This window comes from Vipera berus (assembly GCF_964194415.1).
Source record: "Vipera berus genome assembly, chromosome: 7".
In the NCBI taxonomy this organism is placed as follows: domain Eukaryota; kingdom Metazoa; phylum Chordata; class Lepidosauria; order Squamata; family Viperidae; genus Vipera; species Vipera berus.
The window spans coordinates 31,044,682-31,065,995 of record NC_138209.1 but is presented as its reverse complement, the minus strand read 5'-3'; the positions used below and the strand labels follow the sequence as shown (position 1 = coordinate 31,065,995).

The 21,314-nt window shown below is 33.9% G+C and overlaps 1 protein-coding gene across 3 annotated transcripts in view; it reads right to left on the bottom strand.

Annotated features, from left to right (window-relative positions):
* The window catches only part of INPP4B (inositol polyphosphate-4-phosphatase type II B), a 208,515-nt gene that overhangs the window by 11,951 nt on the left and 175,250 nt on the right, over positions 1-21,314 (bottom strand). For all 3 annotated transcript variants that reach the window (XM_081332718.1, XM_081332720.1, XM_081332719.1), the window contains 3 exons: positions 19,481-19,578; positions 14,517-14,629; positions 6,853-7,007 (listed from right to left, as the gene is read on the bottom strand). In XM_081332718.1, coding sequence (XP_081188844.1) covers positions 6,853-7,007; positions 14,517-14,629; positions 19,481-19,578 — 366 coding nt within the window. The remainder of the gene's footprint in view (positions 1-6,852; positions 7,008-14,516; positions 14,630-19,480; positions 19,579-21,314) is intronic.

The window sequence follows — 21,314 nt, the reverse complement described above, 5'->3', positions numbered from 1 at the left end:
TTTTGTATTTATTGCCCTGTACACCGCCCTGAGTCCTTCGGGAGAAGGGCGGTATAAAAATGTAATAAATAAATAAATAAATAAATATTCAAGTCCATAGATTGAGGACTAAGGAAAGTAAGTGGAAGTGATGGATATACAAAGCAGTAATTAGTACTAACACTGATGAAGGAAATAGAAGTTGAAACACAGAATCCATAACATAGGCATACAGTTGAAAAACAAGGGCCCGGAACAGACTATACTTTTGTCCGTGGGTCCAGAAACTCAAGAGGAAATGCAAGTAAAAAGTTACTGCAAAAAGTATCAAAAGTGATATTAGTGATCTAAAAGTCTAAGTTTCTAATTTTATCCTCAACCATCTAGCATAATTATGCATTAGTACTAGTAATAATTATGTATTATTAGTATTTTGCTGGCTTGCAAAAGTAAATTATTGGAAATGAAGCATGTATTTTGAAGTACAAGCTAACAACTGTTATTTAAACAAAGAACAAACAAACAAACAAACATACATAGCTTCATTCATCATAACCTATAAAATCAGTATTAAATTGTATTACAAGTATTTAATATCACAACCTTGAATTAATTTAATCTAAATATAGTCAGAGTACTTTGCACATCAATAGAACTGTGGCTCTTTTTTGATTGAAAGAAAAATTATTTAGATTCTAACTAGATAACTTTTGAATAGGATAATATTAGATCAATGAATTTTCTGCTGCATGTTGAACAGCTTTAACAAATGTGTGCTAAAATTATCCCAGAGATTTAGCAAGATCCAATTTAATACAATAAATCACTCCCTGAAAGATAGAAGAGGATTGTTTAAAAAGTGTTTCTTATTTATAAATTAAGCAGAGAAAATTAGTTAAAAACAATGAGAATATTTCTTATCATGGTTAAATCTGGTGCAAATAACAGAATATGGAACCACAGAATCTCTTTTGCAAGCAAGTATCTCTGATGGCATACTAATCTGGCATTAATTTCAGATTCAAAGAGGACAGAAAATTGTGAAAAGAATTGCTGTTGCATACACAAGGATACTTAAGCAAGAGCTCCGAGGAGTATTTTAAAATTCAATTCCCTAAAAACACACAGCTGAATAGTTCTAGGAATCTTAATAGAAAAACTGAGATATATCAAACCAGACAGTTATAAATGTGGCTTCCTATTTTACTATCTTAGCATATCAAGTTGTTTCAGCTATTTGTTTCGAATAAATAGATAACATAACTAGCCGGTTTTGGCAAAGGAAACTGAGAGCCTCTACATAAATGTTAGCAAAAAATCTAGGGCAAATATGAACATTGTTACCTGACATTTTTAGGAAGGAGTGTCAGGATGTATAGAAGTATACTTATAGTAACAGAGTGAGAATACAGAAACCTCATTGTATCTAGATGATATCTCATATCTTCACAAACATTTCTTCTACTTTCAAAATGCCCTTTTGCTTTGTTAATCTCCATTCTGGTCTTTCCCGTTAATTTGAAGGATTGTTTTGTCCTTACTTTCTCCAAAGTGATCTTTTTATTTATTTGCATTCGCTTGTAAAAATGTATGTATGTATGTATGTATGTATGTATGTATGTATGTATGTATGTATGTATGTATCTATCTATCTATCTATCTATCTATCTATCTATCTATCTATCTATCTATCTATCTATCTATCTATCTATCTATCTATCTATCTATCTTTGAAGATGTTTCGCTTCTCATCCAAGAAGCATGGTGGGGAATCCTTCCATATAAATCCTTCCATTCCCCACCATCCAGTCAGAGCTGAAGAAGCTTCTTGCATGAGAAGCAAAACGTCTTCAATGAAAGAACAAGAAAGAAAAAGCACCTTTGGGACAACTTGGTTGTTTGATCTTGCTGGCCTGGACTGAGGGGGTTTTAATTTAATTTTAATTTAATTTTAATTTGTTTAATTGTGGGCTAGTCTTATTTAATTCTATTTTAAACTGTACTTATTTGTATTGTTTTAACTCGCTCTGTAAACCGCCCTGAGTCCTTCGGGAATAGGGCGGTATATAAAATCAATCAATTAAATAAATAAATAAATAAATAAATAAACAAACAAACAAACAAACCATGACCCGGATGATTGAGAACCACCATAGACACTTGTAAAAAATGCTGTGACTAAAGAGCCATTGGGAGTGGGGGTCTTGGTTTATATTTTAACTTTAATAAAACTTCCTTTGCTTTTCAAATATAGTATAACATTTGACTATCAGGACAATTACACTTGGCAAGTCCAAAGATGCTGGCCTTCTCTTCCATGGTGCCTGAATTTCTTCTCCCAGACATGAGGTTAGCTTCATCTTTTATAACATTTCACAAGTCCTTCAAGATCTGGCTATGCCTTTAAGCCTGGGGAGGTGGGGACAGGGATTGGGGAGATCTTGCAATCTACTATGGCTAAGTTCATCCTCTCTGTGTGCTTTTTAAATAGTTTTTTTTTAGTTTTTAATGATGACTGTTTTTATATATTTATTGGATTTTCTTTTAATTAACTGTTGTATGCCAGGCAGAGTTACACTCCTGTGAGATGGGTAGTCAGATAAACATGATGAATAAATACATTTTATAAGCTAGTCAGAGCCTACCAGAATTGAGCAGCATAGAAATTTCAGTAAGCAAATAAATCATTGCAGTCTTCCAGCAGAATGTGGGACAGATTATCTATCACATCTGTTTCTTATTCTAATCCCCAAAGAGATATTGGAATATACTGTACTTCCCTCCTTAGAATCTCCTTTAGCTTAAAAGTTCGTTAGTATTACTTTTCTTTAACTGATTTCTGAATTGCAACTTCACCAGGGTTGGTTCAATATCGATTTCTTTAGGACAGTAGGAACAAATTAATTTCAAAGAAATTTCTTAAATCAAAGAAATAAAATTTTAAAAAATGCTGAAATCTTTTTCATCTTGGAGGACAGTTTACAATCTCTATAACATGGTCCTTTAGGATTCATGTGTGCCAAGGAGATAGTAACAATAGAATATTTAGAATCTACAGGTAACAGGAAAGGAAATAATACCGTGCTTTCAATTATTTTGTCAATAACATTTGGTGCATTATGATATTAAATATATTTGGAGACTGACTTTATGCAAACTTTTGCATGTGGATTCTAATAATATTGATGAGACAAAGTATAACTTTAGAGCAATGATTTCCAAATTTCTGACCATGAAGAACAGTTTTTAACTTCCTTCAAATCTGTAGAATTCCAAACTAGTTGATCTAATCTGTTGATCATGAAATAAGTATAGTTATTAAAAGCTACTATTGAATAAATCACAAATAAATTCATGTCTTAAAATACAGCAGCATTTGCATCAATATGAGAAATAGTATTCTACATGTAAGTATCATACAGCAACCACATGCTCATTTATTATTTTCATATTTAATGAAATAGATGATGTTAATTTTTAGCTTTCAGAGAATGGAAATGTGCCTGACGTGTTGAATCCATATGTAGCTTGTTTTGGTATTTAGATTTCCATTGTAAGAGATGAGCCTGAGGAAGGGGTCAAACACATCATCAATCATGAGTCCTTGCACATCCACAAGAGAACTAATTCCTTTCTTAACTCCCGCTAATTTAACTTGACTGTTAATAGTTCAGATTCTTGTAGGGAGCTTAAGCTTCCAATAAATCTTTCTACTCATTTGAACTGCCTGAATCTCCTGATTTCCCCGGTGCTTGACATTGATATAAGTGCAGAAAATCCACTTCTGGAGATTCAGAATTAACATGTAGCTAGTAAACAACTAGGTGCTTTTTCATTAAGATCAGTTTTGGATGATACCATACTGCAGATTTTGCCTATGTCTAATTCCCAAACTTGTATTGCATTTATAGCAGGCTTAAATGCAATGCAAAATTCACTAACTCTAACTTCTCATTATTTTTCTAATAATGTAGTATTTCTATTTCCAAAGAGTAAGCCAGAAGCCAACCTAAATTGTTTGAGACTTCCATGTTTAAATATAATTCACTGGAAGAAAACCGCATGTGTGGACAAAGGTTTAGTTACAGCTTAATATGCATCAATCAGGAAATGTCACCAGATCTAGATAAATTTTTTAAGCAAGCAGCACACTGTATCATAATTTCTTCTGCCAATGCCATTCATGTCTGACTTACTGACAATTAAATATTTTGTTGACCCATTTAATTCCTCTTAATTCTAGATCCAATATCAATGATTCTAGAAGCTATTTCTAAGAAACTGGGAAGCTGCTATATTTTCTTTTCCTTTTTGTGAGCTTTTGAGTAAGTGTTAACTCCTGGTGACTTCCTAGACTGGTCCCTGCAATTCAACAGAATTGGAAAAAAATCTTGAAAATGTTAATACAGCTCTATACTGTATTGCACAATGTTCATTTCTATCACCACTGCAAACTGCAAAATTAACAAAGATCAAGATATTATTCATGGGATTAAAAAGCTACTATTCAAACACCAAGACGGGTCTACCATAAAGAATGTTAATTTATCATTAGATCATACTGAGTGCTATGTTACTGTTGTTGAGCTTTGTGTGATATTGATGTAAGCTAGCATTTAGCAACAAGAGAGGGTTCATTCTGCAATGCTGTTTTCAAATGCCGAGACCTGGCTATGACAATAATTACAACTGATCAGACCTTTGCTAGCCTATATAATCATCACTACTTGACACCATTTCAAATTGCAAAAGTAAGAAGTGGTGCATTGCTTTGGCTTTAATTCCAAAATTGCTTTCAAGTGTTTCAGGGAATAATAGGTTTTTCCTGCTACACAGTCCAAAGGACTTTTTTAAAAACTCAAACTAAGTTCCTGCATTTCTTGCATATACAACTTTCTAAAGGAATGTTTTATCAAATAATCATATAAATGAAGAAACATACATTTTGCCACTAGCATTTATTTTAGATCATACTTATAGAAGATTTTAAATGCCATAGATTAAGTGAAAGCTGGTTAAAAATGCAGAAGCCCTTCAAGAATATAAACAAAACTTTCTTCTTAGCGCCACCTTTTTAATGTCTCTAAAAATTTGCAGTAAATCCAGAAGAATTATAACTTTACTTAGTTGCATGAACTCTGGGCAGATATGCTGATATCATTCTCATGGCAGTTTTCACCAATACTAAAAAAATGTTCCTCGTATCTATATTCTGTGGAAGAGTAAACAAATGGGAGCACTTTTTCTATGGAAAGTAAAGACAACTCGCTTAATTTGATCTTACTGACAAATCATTATTCAGAGCTTCATTTATCTGTAACCTTGGATGGTTTAATTGGTTATTTAAAGTAGTCTACTTTAGTATTAGTAGTACTGTAGTAGTACTTTAGTGTTTTAATAGTAAGGATGCTAAAACTAATGCAAACTAATACAAATTAGCATGAGATTGCAATAGATGGAAGATCATTTTTTAAAAAAAATATTATAGTTCTTTGATTGCTTTTACCATTATTTGTTAATGGTGATACTTATATTTATCATTCCGGTGTTATTTGTATGCCATCAGGAGTAATTCCTGAAAAACATGTAGTTAAGTCTGACTGACAAGGGGAGAAATGTGATGGCTCCATTATAGCAGTTAACATCCACTCTCTCTTGTGCCTTGTGGTTTTTGATACTTTACATTTTTAATGATGATGGTTTTATATATTTATTGTTTTAATTAATTGTTATAACCATATTGTAAGATGGGCAGCCATATAATGCTTTTATTCAGCCACAGTAGCTGTCCTGTCTTATGGATTACAAGCTGATTCTGAAAAGCATAATAGCTGTAAATGAATAGATCTTATAATTAAATAGATAAAATACACCAATAATCAATATAAGCACATTCAACCTGAAAGCTAGTACATGCATTGCCAACCATGAATGAAAAGCTAAACAGGGACAGGATATATGGACAATAATGGAATATATGAAATAGCATAAACAGTATCATGCAACATTAGCAATTTACAAAAGAGCTAAGGAATTGAATTGTTCTGTGGTCCAACTGATTTATTATTATAGTCATTAGCAGCTTTTCCAAAAGTGCAATTTATCCACTTAGTAGAAGGGCATTCTTTGAATATCTAATTTCTTTCAAATAATTTATAAACAGGAACTGTTATTTTCTTTGCATTACAAGAAATATTGATAAATGGCTAGACGTTTTAATTTTCTACTGGATTTCAAAGCATGATCAGTTAATTCTCACCAAATAGTTATTCACGAAAGAAGATATCTAGAATTCAGTATAAAAAGTTAGTTATCAAGTGCAAACCATGTTTATTTCTTAATCTAAAAAATGTGTTTTTCAGCACTTGTCCAAATTACCAAGTGTACTTAATGCAAGTTCCTTTGAAAATAATAAATCTGACCTTTACAAGCTATTATTTTTTTCATTTAAATTTATTGCCAATAAGCAAATCAAACTACTTCTCCTAATTAAATTAATTTAATCAGATTCATTGTGTAATTACAACTAAGTGCAAAGTAATTTAATTTTAAAAAACTGAGTGCCAGCTTAATTAAATTTGGTTGCTGTATTTTATTTGTCTTTAATTGAAGAAACACATCAAAGTACCAAGGGAAATAAAGTATGGTTAAAAGATAACATATATTTAGCAGTATTCTTAACTATCTTTGTGAGAATTCAATATATTTCAGAAAAAGCTATCTATGAAAGACCTGAAATATGGTCCTGGCTTGGGAAAGTAATGAAAATGTCACTTTTTCCAAACAGTATCCTGAGTTAGTCAGATTAAAGCACATCTACAAACTTGAAAATATGGTAAATAGATAACAAACAGTGAAGGATTAAGAACATACCTCCTCATACAGTCCAATGCTCGAATAAAGAAATCTTTGTGCAATTGATGCTCATCTCTTAAAATTGAACATTGTTCCAGTGTCACTGACATTGATGTCCTATCTTTGGCACTTTTACAGCAGGTGAACCGTACACCATTTAACTTGCGGCAAATCTATAGTGCAAAAAGAAGATATAGTTTCTTTTCTTTCATATTATAGTTTGATACTTCTATACCCTTTTAGAGTCTCTTGTTCTGTGCTGTTTTTTGTGCATAATAAAGTTTTTGTTGGATTGTTTATAAAGCATGAAGAAAACCAAGTAACTACCATATATGCATTTTAACTATAGGCATATATTGCATTATCTAGCACAACGGTCCTCAACCGTGGCCTAGTGCTGGGTTGCAGCCCGTTTAGAAAGGAGTCGCAGAAGTATTGGATGAGCATGTGTGCATGTAAAGCTACATTTGTGAAAGCACGCACACAAAACCATTCCCTTTCCCCCCTGCCACCTCCACTGAGCAGGAAAGGTTGGGAAATGCTGATCTAGCATATGAAACCATAGAGAGAAACCAATACATCACACCTTTCAAAAATACTTTCAGCTTTGTTCTTTTGATAACACAAAATACCCCATTTCTAAATATAGTTTATTCATCAAATAATATTTTACCATAATTGCCTAGTCAAGCAAGCGTATAGAATTTGATAAGTATATAAATAAAATAAATAAAAATCAAATTCCATCAATATATAGAATGTATATCAATCATTAGGCTGAGTGCATCAAAATGTGCAAGAGAGACACCAGTGGTAAAAATAGATGTTTTGACTTTGAGTTGATAAGTCAATTCAAGATGTAGCCTCACAAGCAGCATTTGGATTTCTATATCCATTCTTACCCTGTTCTATAGTTATAGACAGAAGAGGTTTAATTAAATGCCAACAAGTCAAGAGAGGGAAGCCATTCAACATGGGAATCAAGGTGGCCTGATATGTAGACATTAAATAATAAAATTTAACTTAACATTTCTTAACAATTTAACTTATGCTTTTGTGTGGGGAGTAGGTGGTGCCTATTTTTATATGCTACTATTTATTTTTATTTGGATGGGCCTTACATAAGCCAGAAGTGATAATTTTTGAATAATTAAAGAAGGAATTCTCTGATTTCCTTTGAAATTTTGGTTCTGGACTTCATGGGAATAAATGAGTGCTAGATTTATTTTTCCTGCTAATTACAGTATACCTTGTGGGCTTTTAAAGGAGCTTATAAGAAAAAGATGTATCTGAAAATTAAAGGATGCACGGATTGAGTTGTGAGACAGGGAAGGGAAGTACATGGACTTATGCACTTCCAGTTGCTGACAGGTATGCCACTAATATTATGACTGGACACCTGCATGCTCTCAGGGCCCAAAGATTCTCTTCATTCTTCATAGGGCAGTATTGTGGATTAACTAAATTTTTCTGGGTTCTGATTTTAAGGTATCCTGAGCTATGGAGGCCTTTGATCTTCTTCTTAAGTACATAATAATAAAATAATAAGAACTAAAGACTCAAAGGGGAAGGCAGATTAGAAAGAACAAGACCTTTTGGGGTCTTCAATTCCCATCCTCTTAAACCTGTTGTTTAAAACTGTCATGAGGATGAGAGAGAATGAGACCCTTTACTTAATTCCCATCTGGTTGTTTTCTTGTCATCATTATCTTTAATTTTTTTTTCCTTCTTTTTAATTTGTTTTATTGTAATTTATACCTTTTGATTGTTGTAAGCTGTTCAGAGTTGTTGGGATTCAGGCAAAATATGTTTAATAATAATTATTTCAATAATCTAGAAAAATATGGATAATATACTTACAATAGTAATATTGTAATATACATTTGTAATTTGATTTGTGTTGTATTTGTAAATAGTGTATTTACAAAGGGGAATAGTTTTCACTGATAAAGTGAAAGAACAATAGCATTTCCTCCTTTTCCTTTTAATTGGCCAAAATATGCTATGGAGGATCTCCCTAACCCAAAAGCAATTTTTAGGGTATGCAAGTTGTTGAAGATAATGAGTCAAGTTCCATTCACTAGATTCCACATAGTGGTACTAATATTTTGTGAAACTTGTTCCAAGAATCTACTGTAGATAAAAGATTAAAACTTAAATCTCAAAATTAATTTTAAAATGAAACATTATTTAAATCAACATTCAGAAGGAATGAAAGTATGAAATGTTGTTTCGCATAATTATTGTCACTTTTAGGGCCTGAAATAAAATACAACATACTGTGACATACTGAGATGAACATAAAACTACAAAATGTTTAGTCTTTTGCTCACTTTCTCTTCATGCATATGTAGGAGCAAATGCCTCATAAGTCATGTTTAGCTTGTTAATTCTGTTTTCAATGTTATGCACAATTCAAATAAAAGCTGAGTCCATCACTGTGGTCAAGTTTCACAAAATATTTTCACTGCCTCATATGTATCCAATAAGAAAGAAAAATAGAATAAAACAAAATGTCATCATAAACTGATTCTACTGCACTTTATATCTGAGATGATTTTAAGAACAAGGCTCATGTAATTCCTGAATGCAAAAATGCCATAAATCGTCAGGATTATTTTTCAAATTAATAATCCAGATAATTATGCTATATTTAATGTTATTAATTCAATAAGCCATAAATAATAGTAAATTAAAAACAAAACATAGGCACACAAAGGGCTAAAAGCATTGGGGGGAAAGAAAACAGGAGCAGCATCAAAAAACTATTCATCCAACAATAACTCAGAGAAAGTAAAAAAAACAACAACCAATAAGATAAATTAGTCCCTGAGGATTTTACTCTGTTAGTTGTTGCTGATTATAGGGGGTGGTACTCATCTCCATTTCAAGGCCATTGAGTCAGTGATGTCTGAAGACACATCCATGGTTCTGTGGACAGCATGACATCGTAGAGTGCTGTTACCTTCCCACCGAATTGGTTCCTAGTTATGTACTTGCATTTTCATGCTTTCGAATTGCTAAGTTGGCAGGATTTGTGGTTAGAATGGGAGCTGACCCCGTCACGTGGAATTCGGGTCTTGAACCTGAACTGCTGGCTTTCTGCCAGCTTCTTAACTAGTCAGCACTCAGAGAAGAACTGAGTAAATTGTTTTTAAGAGATATGTAATAAAGATAACCATGGGCATCTCACACATTTCAAAAGGCAGAACATTCCAGGGTGCATGAATGCTCTGAAAAGTCACTCAATAATGACCAAAAATGATGTTCTGTGATTTAAGGGACCTTCTCAAAGGTCTCAATATTGAAGAGATCTATAATGGTGAAGGCATTTCATCAGGTATTTTGTTCCCCAAATTATTCCAGTCCTTCCATGTTATAAGCAAAGCCATACATGTGTTACAGTAGCTAATTGGCATCCAATGTTTAGTGCTTCAACAGCACTAAAGTGTAACATGTGTAAGATGTACCTGGGCACATGTATTATGTCACATTGTGAACTGCTGCCACTTCCAGATTAAGTATTCTGCAGTAAGCAAAGTATGATGTTGCCATTACATGGATAAACTTGGATGTAATATACTCAGTAAAATGGTTGGATTATAATTCAACAGAATATATTTCAAGATCCATTGAATAATAAACTTATAACTATTAAGGATTTTAAAAGGCAAAGTAAATTACTTGTCCCTGGAAGAGTGTTATTTCATTCAGTAAGTTAGGGTTTTTACACAAATGTAAGTATACTATAAGGGACGCGGTGGCTCAGTGGGTTAGGACACTGAGCTTGTCGATCAGAAGGTCGGCAGTTTGGTGGATCAAATCCCGAGTGCCGCGTAACAGAGTGAGCGCCTGTTACTCGTCCCAGCTTCTGCCCACCTAGCAGTTCGAAAGCACGTAAAAATGCAAGTAGAAAAATAGGGACCACTACGGTGGGAAGGTAACAGCGTTCCGTGCGCCTTTGGCGTCTAGTCATGCCGGCCACATGACCACGGAGACGTCCTCGGACAAGCGCTGGCTCTTCGGCTTTGAAACGGAGATGAGCACCGGCCCCTAGAGTCGGAAACGACTAGCACGCATGTGCGGGGGAACCTTTACCTTTAAGTATACTATACATCCACTTACCCTGAAAATGGCAGCTTAATGAACAAATGCTTAACCCTGGCTTGAAGGAAAGAACACACTGATGATGCATCTATCTTAATTTCAAAAAGAAATTGGATGGTTCAACTATAGACAAGCAGTTGAAGGCAGGAATGGAAGAGAAAGTACTCTCAAATAGAGAGTATTATAAAAGAGGTGAAGCCTTAGAACAAAAACCTCCAAACAGAATAAATATGCTAAATAAATAATGGGTTTCATATGGAAAATGAATTTTCTTATATAGAAAAATGTTGTAACATAAATGTTGTAACTGTAACACAGTTTAAAGATGGGAAGGTTTCTGGACAGTAGTAACTCTAGTAGAAGAGATATTCTACTAGCGATTATCAGATCAATAGAGATGTTTCGAAAAATATAATGAATGGAGAACAGAATTACAATGGCCAATGTGCCAAGGAGTTATGGAACACACAAACACACACACACACACGTTGAAAAACAGTGGGTAGGAAAGTAAAAAACTAAGTCCAACTACCAGGACATGCATTAATGTTCCTGGATTAGGTTGGTATTGTTGGTATTCCACACAAACCATTAATTCAAGTCCAAGGAGAGTTTATATATCTATATCTATATATCTATCTATATCTATATCATCTATATCTATCTATCTATCTATCTATCTATCTATCTATCTATCTATCTATCTATCTATTGCTAAGCACATTGGTTTGTGCTTAAATTGTAAGCCCTGAGTCTTCGGAGAAGGGCGGGATATAAATGGGATTAAAATATCTATCATCTATCTATCTATCTATCTATCTATCTATCTATCTATCTATCTATCTATCTATCTATATCTATACACACACACACACACACACACACACACACACACACACGTATGTATAAGGAAGCTAGCTGTTACATCATAACGTGCAAATTGTTGTCTGAATTCAACTGCTGTCCCTGACATGAGGCAGAGTTAAATGGAAGTGGTGTACCATTGATCAATTAAGCTGAAGACGTACTAGCAAGAGCATCATTATTGCAATGATGGTTACTACTGTGACTCCCACTCCTCACAACTGTCACTGTTCCAACATAAGGACACTGAACAGAAAGCATGGAAGTGGTGCCAAGAAACATACATTAGTATTCTGTTTTCTCCAGTCTTTAATTTTCCATCTTGACAGATGCACTCTGAAAATAACTGTAGTCATTTATGGAGAAAATAATCTAGCTAATATAGATGTTTTACTGTTATTAACAAAAATAAAACAGTAGCTACCTGCTATTAGGAAATCCACCAACCATATTACAATGGTCAGTGGTCTATTTAGTATCTATCTTACCAAAGACAAAAATAAAATAAAAACAAGACTGGAAAAAGAAATATAATTAACTTGCTGATAGGTAATTAGTGGAGTCCCAATTAGACAACACAATCTACATTCTTAATTACCTAATAATAATATATACTGCATAAATGCATCAGTGTACGTACAGTTGATGTCAGATTAATGGAAATAAATAATCAATCAAGCAGCTGATGTCAGATTAATGGCATAAATAAATCAAGCAAGTATGCCTGAATAAAGCCCAGGATTTATATATAATTAAAGTAGAAGGTAAGGTAAGGTAAGGTAAGGTAAGGTAAGATAAGATAAGATAAGATAGATAAGATAAGATAAGATAAGATAAGATAACCTTTATTGTCATTGTTTACTGTGGGCAAACGGCACACATCAAAAATGAAATTTAGTTGCCTGCTCTCAAAGTGAAACACATACATGACACACACCTAAACATACTATATACAACATATGTATAGACCCACACATATACATAACAAATAAATATTAAATACTGTCCATCTTGAACCATTTATAACAATTATAATTTGACTTCCATCAATGTGAATTTGAGATAATATAGGGTGAATCTATGGTTAAACTTTGGCTTCCAACAAAGAAAGTTCTCTGCACCAAACTACTTCTAGTATAAAATAAAGGAATAATTAACAACTTCTTTATATACATATATTTGAAGATTCACAGTCTGAGTTGGAAACATTTTAGGTGTCAGACATCATTGTCATTGTTTGAAACACCATGACATCTGGAGGAGAAGATCAGGTCAGTGGGGATGGTTATAGTATTCCTTGCATTCCAAGGTTGGATTCCAGGACCAGGGAAAGAGGGAACCTTAACTGAAATCCTGTGTGACAAGAAGACCAGGGTAAAAAAGATTGACTAATCTTCTGGTTTCACATAGACCTTGAATTAACAGATTGCACAGTGAATCATTTGCTGAGTTTGAGGAATCCCTTCCTCATTACCTGGCTTATCCCAATCTTCAAAGAGTTTGCTTGTAGAGACCATGCCTTGATTATTCCCCTGGCTTCTGAGGCTTTATCTGGAAGGAACATGAGAAGCTCTTGCCCCCAAAACTTTTTTGGTGGAGTGCTGAGCTTATTTACTATCTTTCCTAAGTAATTAGCAGGCTACTAAGAAATAGACCCATAGGATGCTGCATTAGCAGTGCACAACTGCAGGGTCTGTATCCACAACATCTGTACAAAAAAAGCAGATAAAGGAAGCTATGGAAGCAAACATTTTTCTTGTGCTGAGTTCAAGACAATGGCCTGGGTAAATGCAAGCTTCCTCAGTTCTACTTTCTATCCTGAAATACTTATATTTTTCAAACCATTATTCAGTAATTATGATGATATCTGGACATGCTATATGATCAACCCATTATTTTAAAAAAGATGATACCTGGACACGCTACGTGATCAATCCATTATTTTATAGAATGTGTCAAGAACCACAGATAGTAAAAACAAACAACAAAAAAAGAAGATTCATAGACCTGCTCTTTGTACATAATGTCTGAATAAGCTCTTCTATCATTTATTTTTGAGTCTTAGTAAATTAGACAGCAGAAGTATGTCAGTATAGTTTGGCCGCAGGAATGGTGTCTGTAAAGAAGCCAAATTATTTTCAAGAACTATTTTCTTAGTATATCTTACCAATGAAAATGAAATCTAATCCCAGCACTCCCTGATTTGACCCCTAATGTTAATCCTCTCTTCTATATCTTCTGTTTTTCTCAACTGCAGATGAGATGAAAGTGCAAATAGGATATTCATGAAATGGCTAAAGAATCATTTCAGTTTCTTTCCTAACTTCAAACCAAACCTCCAACCAAAACCTAAAGCACTTAATCCTGGTAGAAAAAGTAATTTAAAGTCTATGATTCATTATATACAGAGAATGTTTTCAAAAGAATATGTAATATCAATGTGTCTGGAGGGATTTAAAATTTCAAACAGGGCACTAGAAAAACTGGCTTGGGTAAAACATGCATGTGCAACTGATTTCACTTACTGATATAAATATAGCTTGATAAAGTACTTGGAAGGAGTATACAAATGTACATATTTTGTAATTAAAAAATTAGAGTGATAAAAAATAAACTCATTAGTGACTTTCCTCAGCTCTTTGGGTATTCAAAGTTTAATTTAACAAGACAGAATGACTTCAGTGGAATTGATGCTTGAAGAGGCTTCTTACCGTTGCAGCCAACCACATGATTTCTACATTTTTTCTTTTTTTAGTCTGAATATTTTGATGAAGATTTTCTAGTAATCCTTTTAAGTCATTTTGTTCCTGAAAAAGGGGTAGGCCTGAAAAGGAGAAGGAAGCAGTCAGTGATAATATTTCCCATTCATTAAAAAAGTAGCTACACAGTCCTTTCAAATGGATGAGTATTTTCATCTAACAGAGTAATATTATTGATATATTGACTGACCAAATAATTGTGTTCATTAATATACAATTATTTAAGAGTTTCTTCTGAAGTACAAAACACCCAGTGTCTGTAATTTGAATGGAAACCGGAAGCATTCCACAATCAAGTTTATTTCTGTTTCCTCTCTGAAATTATTCCTAATACTTCTTTTCTAAAACTGCAACAGGTGAACAAAAAACACAGCACCCTTGATGGGCAGGAGAAATGAAGACATGAGGAGTCAAGAAAAAGAATAATAATAACAAACATCTTAATTTAAAACACTGTCAAATGTAGGCTCTTTATAATAGTTTTATTACCATTGAGTTTTGAGTTTTACTATGAAGCCTTAATCAAAGAAATTATATAAAAATTACAGAACACACCAGCTATTCATTACTAGAACACAGTAGCTCATGTTATAGTGGTGATGAGAATTCTTTTGACTGGGTTGATGAAGAAAAAATTAGTTGAATAATGTCTGAACCTTTCCTTCAAATAGTGGCAAGCCACTGTGTTTGTTGCCTTTTGCTATTTTTCCTCCTATCTTTTTACATTTGCTCTTGTTTTGTAGAAGGGAAAAAATTGGGAAAATTAGGAAATATTTTCCTAATTTTCCTAAATGTCCTTCCATATTTGGCAAAATTCTAGAAAAGATAATTATATTGATATCTTGCCTCTTTTCAGTTCTTGCCAAATGTGGGGCAGGGAAGGCGTTAAATAGATGAACTTTTGTTTTTCCATTTTATCAATTTAAGATGTAAATGTAAGAAACAAAAAACAAAGCAAAGCAATAAAAAGGAAACATCTTTGTTTCATATCACATTTATCTTGACCCATAAAAAGTCACATAGAAGTTGTATTTGCATGTTGACATTTTGGAAAATATATCAAAATTAAAAGCTGCAGGTTGTTTGGAAATTTAGGGACTGTAGTGGCTGGGATAAATGTTGAATTTACATATTATTAAGATCTAGTTCTAACCTTTTGCAGTAATTTCACTAGCTATAAGCAAGAAAAGTGCTTAATGCCTCAATTTTTGTTGATTTTTTTTAATTACAAAGATGACTGTTTTAACATTTAAAAAACGAGTAGCATTTTTGATCATCTGTCATAGTTAAACACAGGTTTAACTTTATTAGCGTTAATTCAAGTAGCTTCAAGAGACTCAGCAAATAAAAGTCCATAAATAATGCTGGTATCAGCCGGAAAATGTAGGCTTGCATCTGTTCTGCAAATGCACTAAAATATTGATTAAAATCTTTTATATCCTAGGGAGAAAGCAATTTTAAATAACAATAGTGTTCATGAAAATCCAGGAAAAAAATGCTGCAGTGCACTAAAGATCACCTGAAATAAATAAATCCTTGTTGAATAACAACAGTGATTTTAAGTCCCTCTTTTGAGGTGGTCTTATATTTTGATGGCAGGTATAATCAGGACTTAACCTGAACTAGGGATTTTCCAAGGCTCAGTGCGCAAAGGCATTTTCATTACAAGGACAAAGAAATAATAAGCAGCCCAAAATTCAGTACACAAGAATAGGAAATTAGATTTTCTTCTGTTTGTAGCATTTGGTCATAAAACAAAATGCATAGCAGAAAGAGAAGAAAAGGAGGTTTTGGGTCAAGGAACTGAATACTAACATGGAAACAATTTAATACATAGAATATCTACATCAAATTATATTTGATGTTCTTGTACTATAGGTTTAAACATTTTTATGTTAGATGAGCTCCAATTTTCAAGATAGCATGTGGCATTAGGACTTTTAATTCTTCACTTACAAGCCACAGTTCGTATGAATAAAATTTAATCTCATGAGATATTCGGCACTGAAATAAAGTAGTAAGGTGACAAAGAAAAATAAGTAATATCAGATACACTCAGAAAACTTCATTGAATGTGCAAATAGGGAGAGCAAGCAGGGAAACTTAACATGAGAGTTTGGTAGAAGGAATGTGGGCATCCGTTTCAATTTCCTTGAGCAGAATGAAGAACAAAGGAACCCTTGTGGTGATGTTCATGCAATGTTTGAAGAGAATCTAAACCAACATTCCTGTGTTTCTACCAAAACAGGATAAAAAAATAACATGAAGAGAGAAGTTCTATACTTGCACATACCAGGGAAGATGAAAAGTTCCTGGAGAGAATAAGAGAAGCAGAGAGGAACATGAAAGCTGGAGTAGCTACCGGAGGAAAGTAATGGAAGCATGTCACCCAGTAAAGCAAGAGAAATAAGTGGTTTTCAGTGACTGAGCTCAAAACCTGGTATCAGCTTCTTGCTCTTGAAGACATTCCATACCTAGCTGGATAAGTCTCATTAGCCTAGTTTATCAGAACAATGTGGAAGACACTTCGACCATGAAGTTGATGGGAAAAAAATTGAGAAAAGAGAAATGTATTGTAATGATGGGGGATTCCTTGTGAAATGAAGCGAAACTGCATTAAGACTATGAAGATTAATATGATGTCATGGGAGGTGTGTTATATTCCAGGTCCTCTATCCTGATTATGCCAGACAAATTGCTGGGTTTCCTTAATAAACAATAACTATGTCTTCCTAATAATTCATGTGATGATGGATGACCATGTCAGAACAGACCTTAAGCAGATGTCCCAAAAGTGCTTTACTGGATTTATATTCTTCAGTCATACCTAGATGAAGAAACTGTGGCAAAAAGTGCCCTATATCTCACAAAGCTTGGGAAGGATGCATCTGGAGGAATGTTAGCTAGAGAATGTTAGGTGTCAAAGGCTCAGAATTAAACATAATGCAAACACTGGCTTGAACAATACAAGAGATAAGCATGAAAACAAAAGAATGTCTTAGAGATTGGTAGAAAATTACATTGGAAAGCTAGTAGAGTTAGCACTTACAGTCTAAGGAATTATTACAAAAATGTCAAGAAGAAAAAACTGAAGAAGATGGAAGAAGTAAAAGTAACTGGAATCTTGGGAGAAATGGATTAAGTTATCCTTGAATTCATGTTCAAGAGTTAAAGAGGAGGAAGAATAGAGAGAAGTCAAACCTGTATACTAACTTTCAGAGAAGCAGATTTCAATGAACTCAGGTGGAAGGTAAGTCAAATCCAGCAGATTGCAATTTTGAAGGAGAAATATGTCTAGGAAGGATGGAAAATTCTGCAAAACATGTTACTGAAACTGCAACAGCAAACAATTTATATTACAAAGAAAAATGAGGTCATCTACAGCTACCAATGTAGATACAGTCATGCATTCTAAAATTCTGAAAAGTGAAAGGGACATGTATAGGAAATAAAAGAAGAAACGATAACAAAAGGGGGATAGAAGCCAGTCACCAGAACATCACAGAATGAACTGCAAATGAGCATTGTAGAATGAATTGAAACTTGCAATATATATAACAACCACCATCTCAACAAACCATCTTCTTTGTAGGGGTTTGTTGGGTGGCTGTGTTAGAGGTACTATGTTGCAATTGGTCAGGCCTAGCACTTTTGCGACTGGCAGCAACAGAGGACTTCAGCTGTTTAGATGTTGGGAGATTCCTGCCACATGCTGATGGTGGACACTCTCTGCTTGCTGCTACATGTGCAACCTAGTGATCGCTGCTTGGAGCTTGCCCATCCAGGACATCGGTACTCTAGCGGTATTGGTGGCTAGGCAGGAAGGGGAATGACAATAGACACTGTGGAGGACATTTTGCCTTCTTTTCTGTTAGTCTTGAAGATATTTTGGCTTTCAACTGTTGCTTGTAAATGCCAGGAGAGTCTGTAATAAGGCCTGCCTCATTTGTGATTTATTTGTTGATGAGAGGGCTGACCTGGCCTGCATTACCGAGACCTAGGTGGGGCCTTTTGAAAGTATCATCATATGGATTTCAAATGTGGCATCAGTTCAGATTCCGGAGCAGGAGTGGAAGTTGGCGAATGTCATGTAGGAAATTCCTATGGTCTCAGGAGTGGTGCAACACAGTATCATATATGAGATATGTTCGTTAGGTTGGGCTCTAAAAATCAGTTGGGATTGCTGCTATTGTACTAGCTTCTCTGCTGCAAAGCAATTTCCCAGTCTGAGTTCATTGAAATCATTCTGGGTTAGGAGCAGAGTTCTCCAGACTTATCATTTTAGGAAAATTCAATTTACCTTCTTTCGGAGTGTGGTCACCATGACAACCACAGTCCTAATCCATGTCATCTAGAGTCTGACATGGGACAGTGGTTGCACACTACCAGCCACATCTGTGTCTTTTCCTTGGGTTATACAGTAATTACACAATCCCAGAAAATAGACACTTGAGTTAAGGAAATGCCAACAGTGTGACCACTGGTGCTGCAAAGAATTTTGTCATGTCCTATAACACACCTTAACTCCCACATGTTTTTCCATGGGATTGTTGAGCTACTATGGAAGTTATATAACATGATGATTGTGTGATTAATATTTTATTCTCCTTGTTATATTTTTGCTGGTAAAAATCAAAACAAATATGAAATAGAAAAGTATTTGAAATTAGAACCTATGAAAATATTATTTCAATATTATTCCATGTACTGTAAGCCTTCAGTCAGTTCCATCAATACTGATGGGAAATTCTATTTCAAGTGAAAGAGATTTGGGAGACAGAAAGGACAGTGTTTGCAATAAAATAATAAAGAAACTCAAATTTATAAAAAATGACTCTGTAGGAATGATGTTACCTTATGGTTTATGTGACAAATGTGACAAATTTACTATAATGAAGTTCTATTAAAATGCTTACAATCAGGAGGCATTTTTTCCATTAGTAACTTATAATATTCTTTTAGCAATTCCAAATTTTCCTGGTTAAGGCTTTCTTGTAAGGAGGTATCTCCAAACCTAAAGAATCACAAAACATATATGGGGAAAAATAAGAACAAAACTAACATAAATGCAGTAGTGAACATGCAAACATGATCCATTCCGAGAAACTGAATGATCTCAGATTTACTAATATGGGTTAATTATTTATAGCATTCTAAAGAAATGGTCTGGAGCAGAGGTCCCCAATCTTTTGGGCACCAGGGACCAGTTTTCGTGGAGAGAGCTTTTTCCGCGGACAAGAGGGTCCATGGTTTTGTGTGCTGCCTGCATCTCGCGGATGGGGCTTTCCTTGTTTGTGCAGACCAGTTGCTAGCGTGCTGTGGCCTGGTACTGGTCCATGGACTGAGGGTTGGGGATCCCTGGTCTGGAGTATGTATATAGCACATACCTGCAATTCCTTAAACTAGTCATGATATAAAATTGCCATCACAATTTGAAGATTTTGAGAAAATAAAAAGGTTCTATAACATGGGTTATGGAAATAACCTGACATCAGTAAGTATAATTTTGATTTTACTTTATCAGTTGAGATGGCATAGCTGCCCGTTATGACATTTACTGAATAGTGGACTTGAAATTGGAGGTATCACAACAAAAACAAGCAGTGCCTTTGGTTGAAAAATTGGTTGAGAAGTGCTGAAAAGTTTTTACTAAAGCAAAGATTATGTCTGTGGAAATATTGATGGAAATAAAGCTCCAATTTGCAATACTTCTGACAGTTTTATCCAATGTTAGGCTCCAGATTCTATTCTCTAGGCATTACAAATATTATATTGTTTTATAGAGGGTTTTTTTGGTCAAGGTTCTATCCAATGAAGCCACACTGAAAAAGCCCTTCATCTCCTCCTGATTGCTGTTGACTTGAAGTACATGTGATGTCAGACTGTCTTTCTCAAACCAAGGGAGAATTAGTCTGACTGTATCATTATTTTTTCCTGCCCAATAGCAATAACAAATATTCTAAACAAGAGATCAGACAGTTAAGCACATTACTGAGTTTTAATTTAAAATAATTTCATTATTTTATACGATGGCACATCTGATGCATTACAGATAGTTTATATAGAAATATATTCTCTTGAAGTATCTAGGATTTTTTTCAGTCATTAAGGAGCTAATTGAAAATGAAGGCTTCCCTGATATTATTTATTTATTGCAAAATTCTGTCTATTCCTAGCTATCTTCTTTTGAATTAAGAGTGAAAGTGAGGTGGGTCAGCATGCAGTTCTAGGTACTATTCTAAGTAATTTTCGATGGAAGCATCAAATGATGGAGTAATCATTCAATTTATATCAGCTGAATCTCAATGCTGACATGGATGAAGAAGATCTTGGCTTTAAATTCTTTGGCAGAGCACAGAGTAGAGTCAGAGGATTTGACCATATCCTATAAAAGCCATTTTATGCATAGAAAAGTATTCTTTGTTTTGTTTTATCCTAATGCCTTGCCTCAAAAATGCAATCTAACCCTAACTTTATTCAGTTTTATTCTGTACTGAAAATCTTTATTTCACTATTACTATGTAGGATTGACAATTCTGATATTTATTTTCACATAGGGTAATTTTTTTTCTTAGCATAGTATAACTAGGTTATTCTATTATTTTCTATTATGCATCTTGATTCTCTAAAAGTATTTGAAATATTGAATTAAGCTGAACATGAACAAATACTAATTTCAGAAGTATTAAAATTTTTATAATATGTGCACTTAATAAATGTCTAGATAGCTAAAATCATTTTAATTGGATC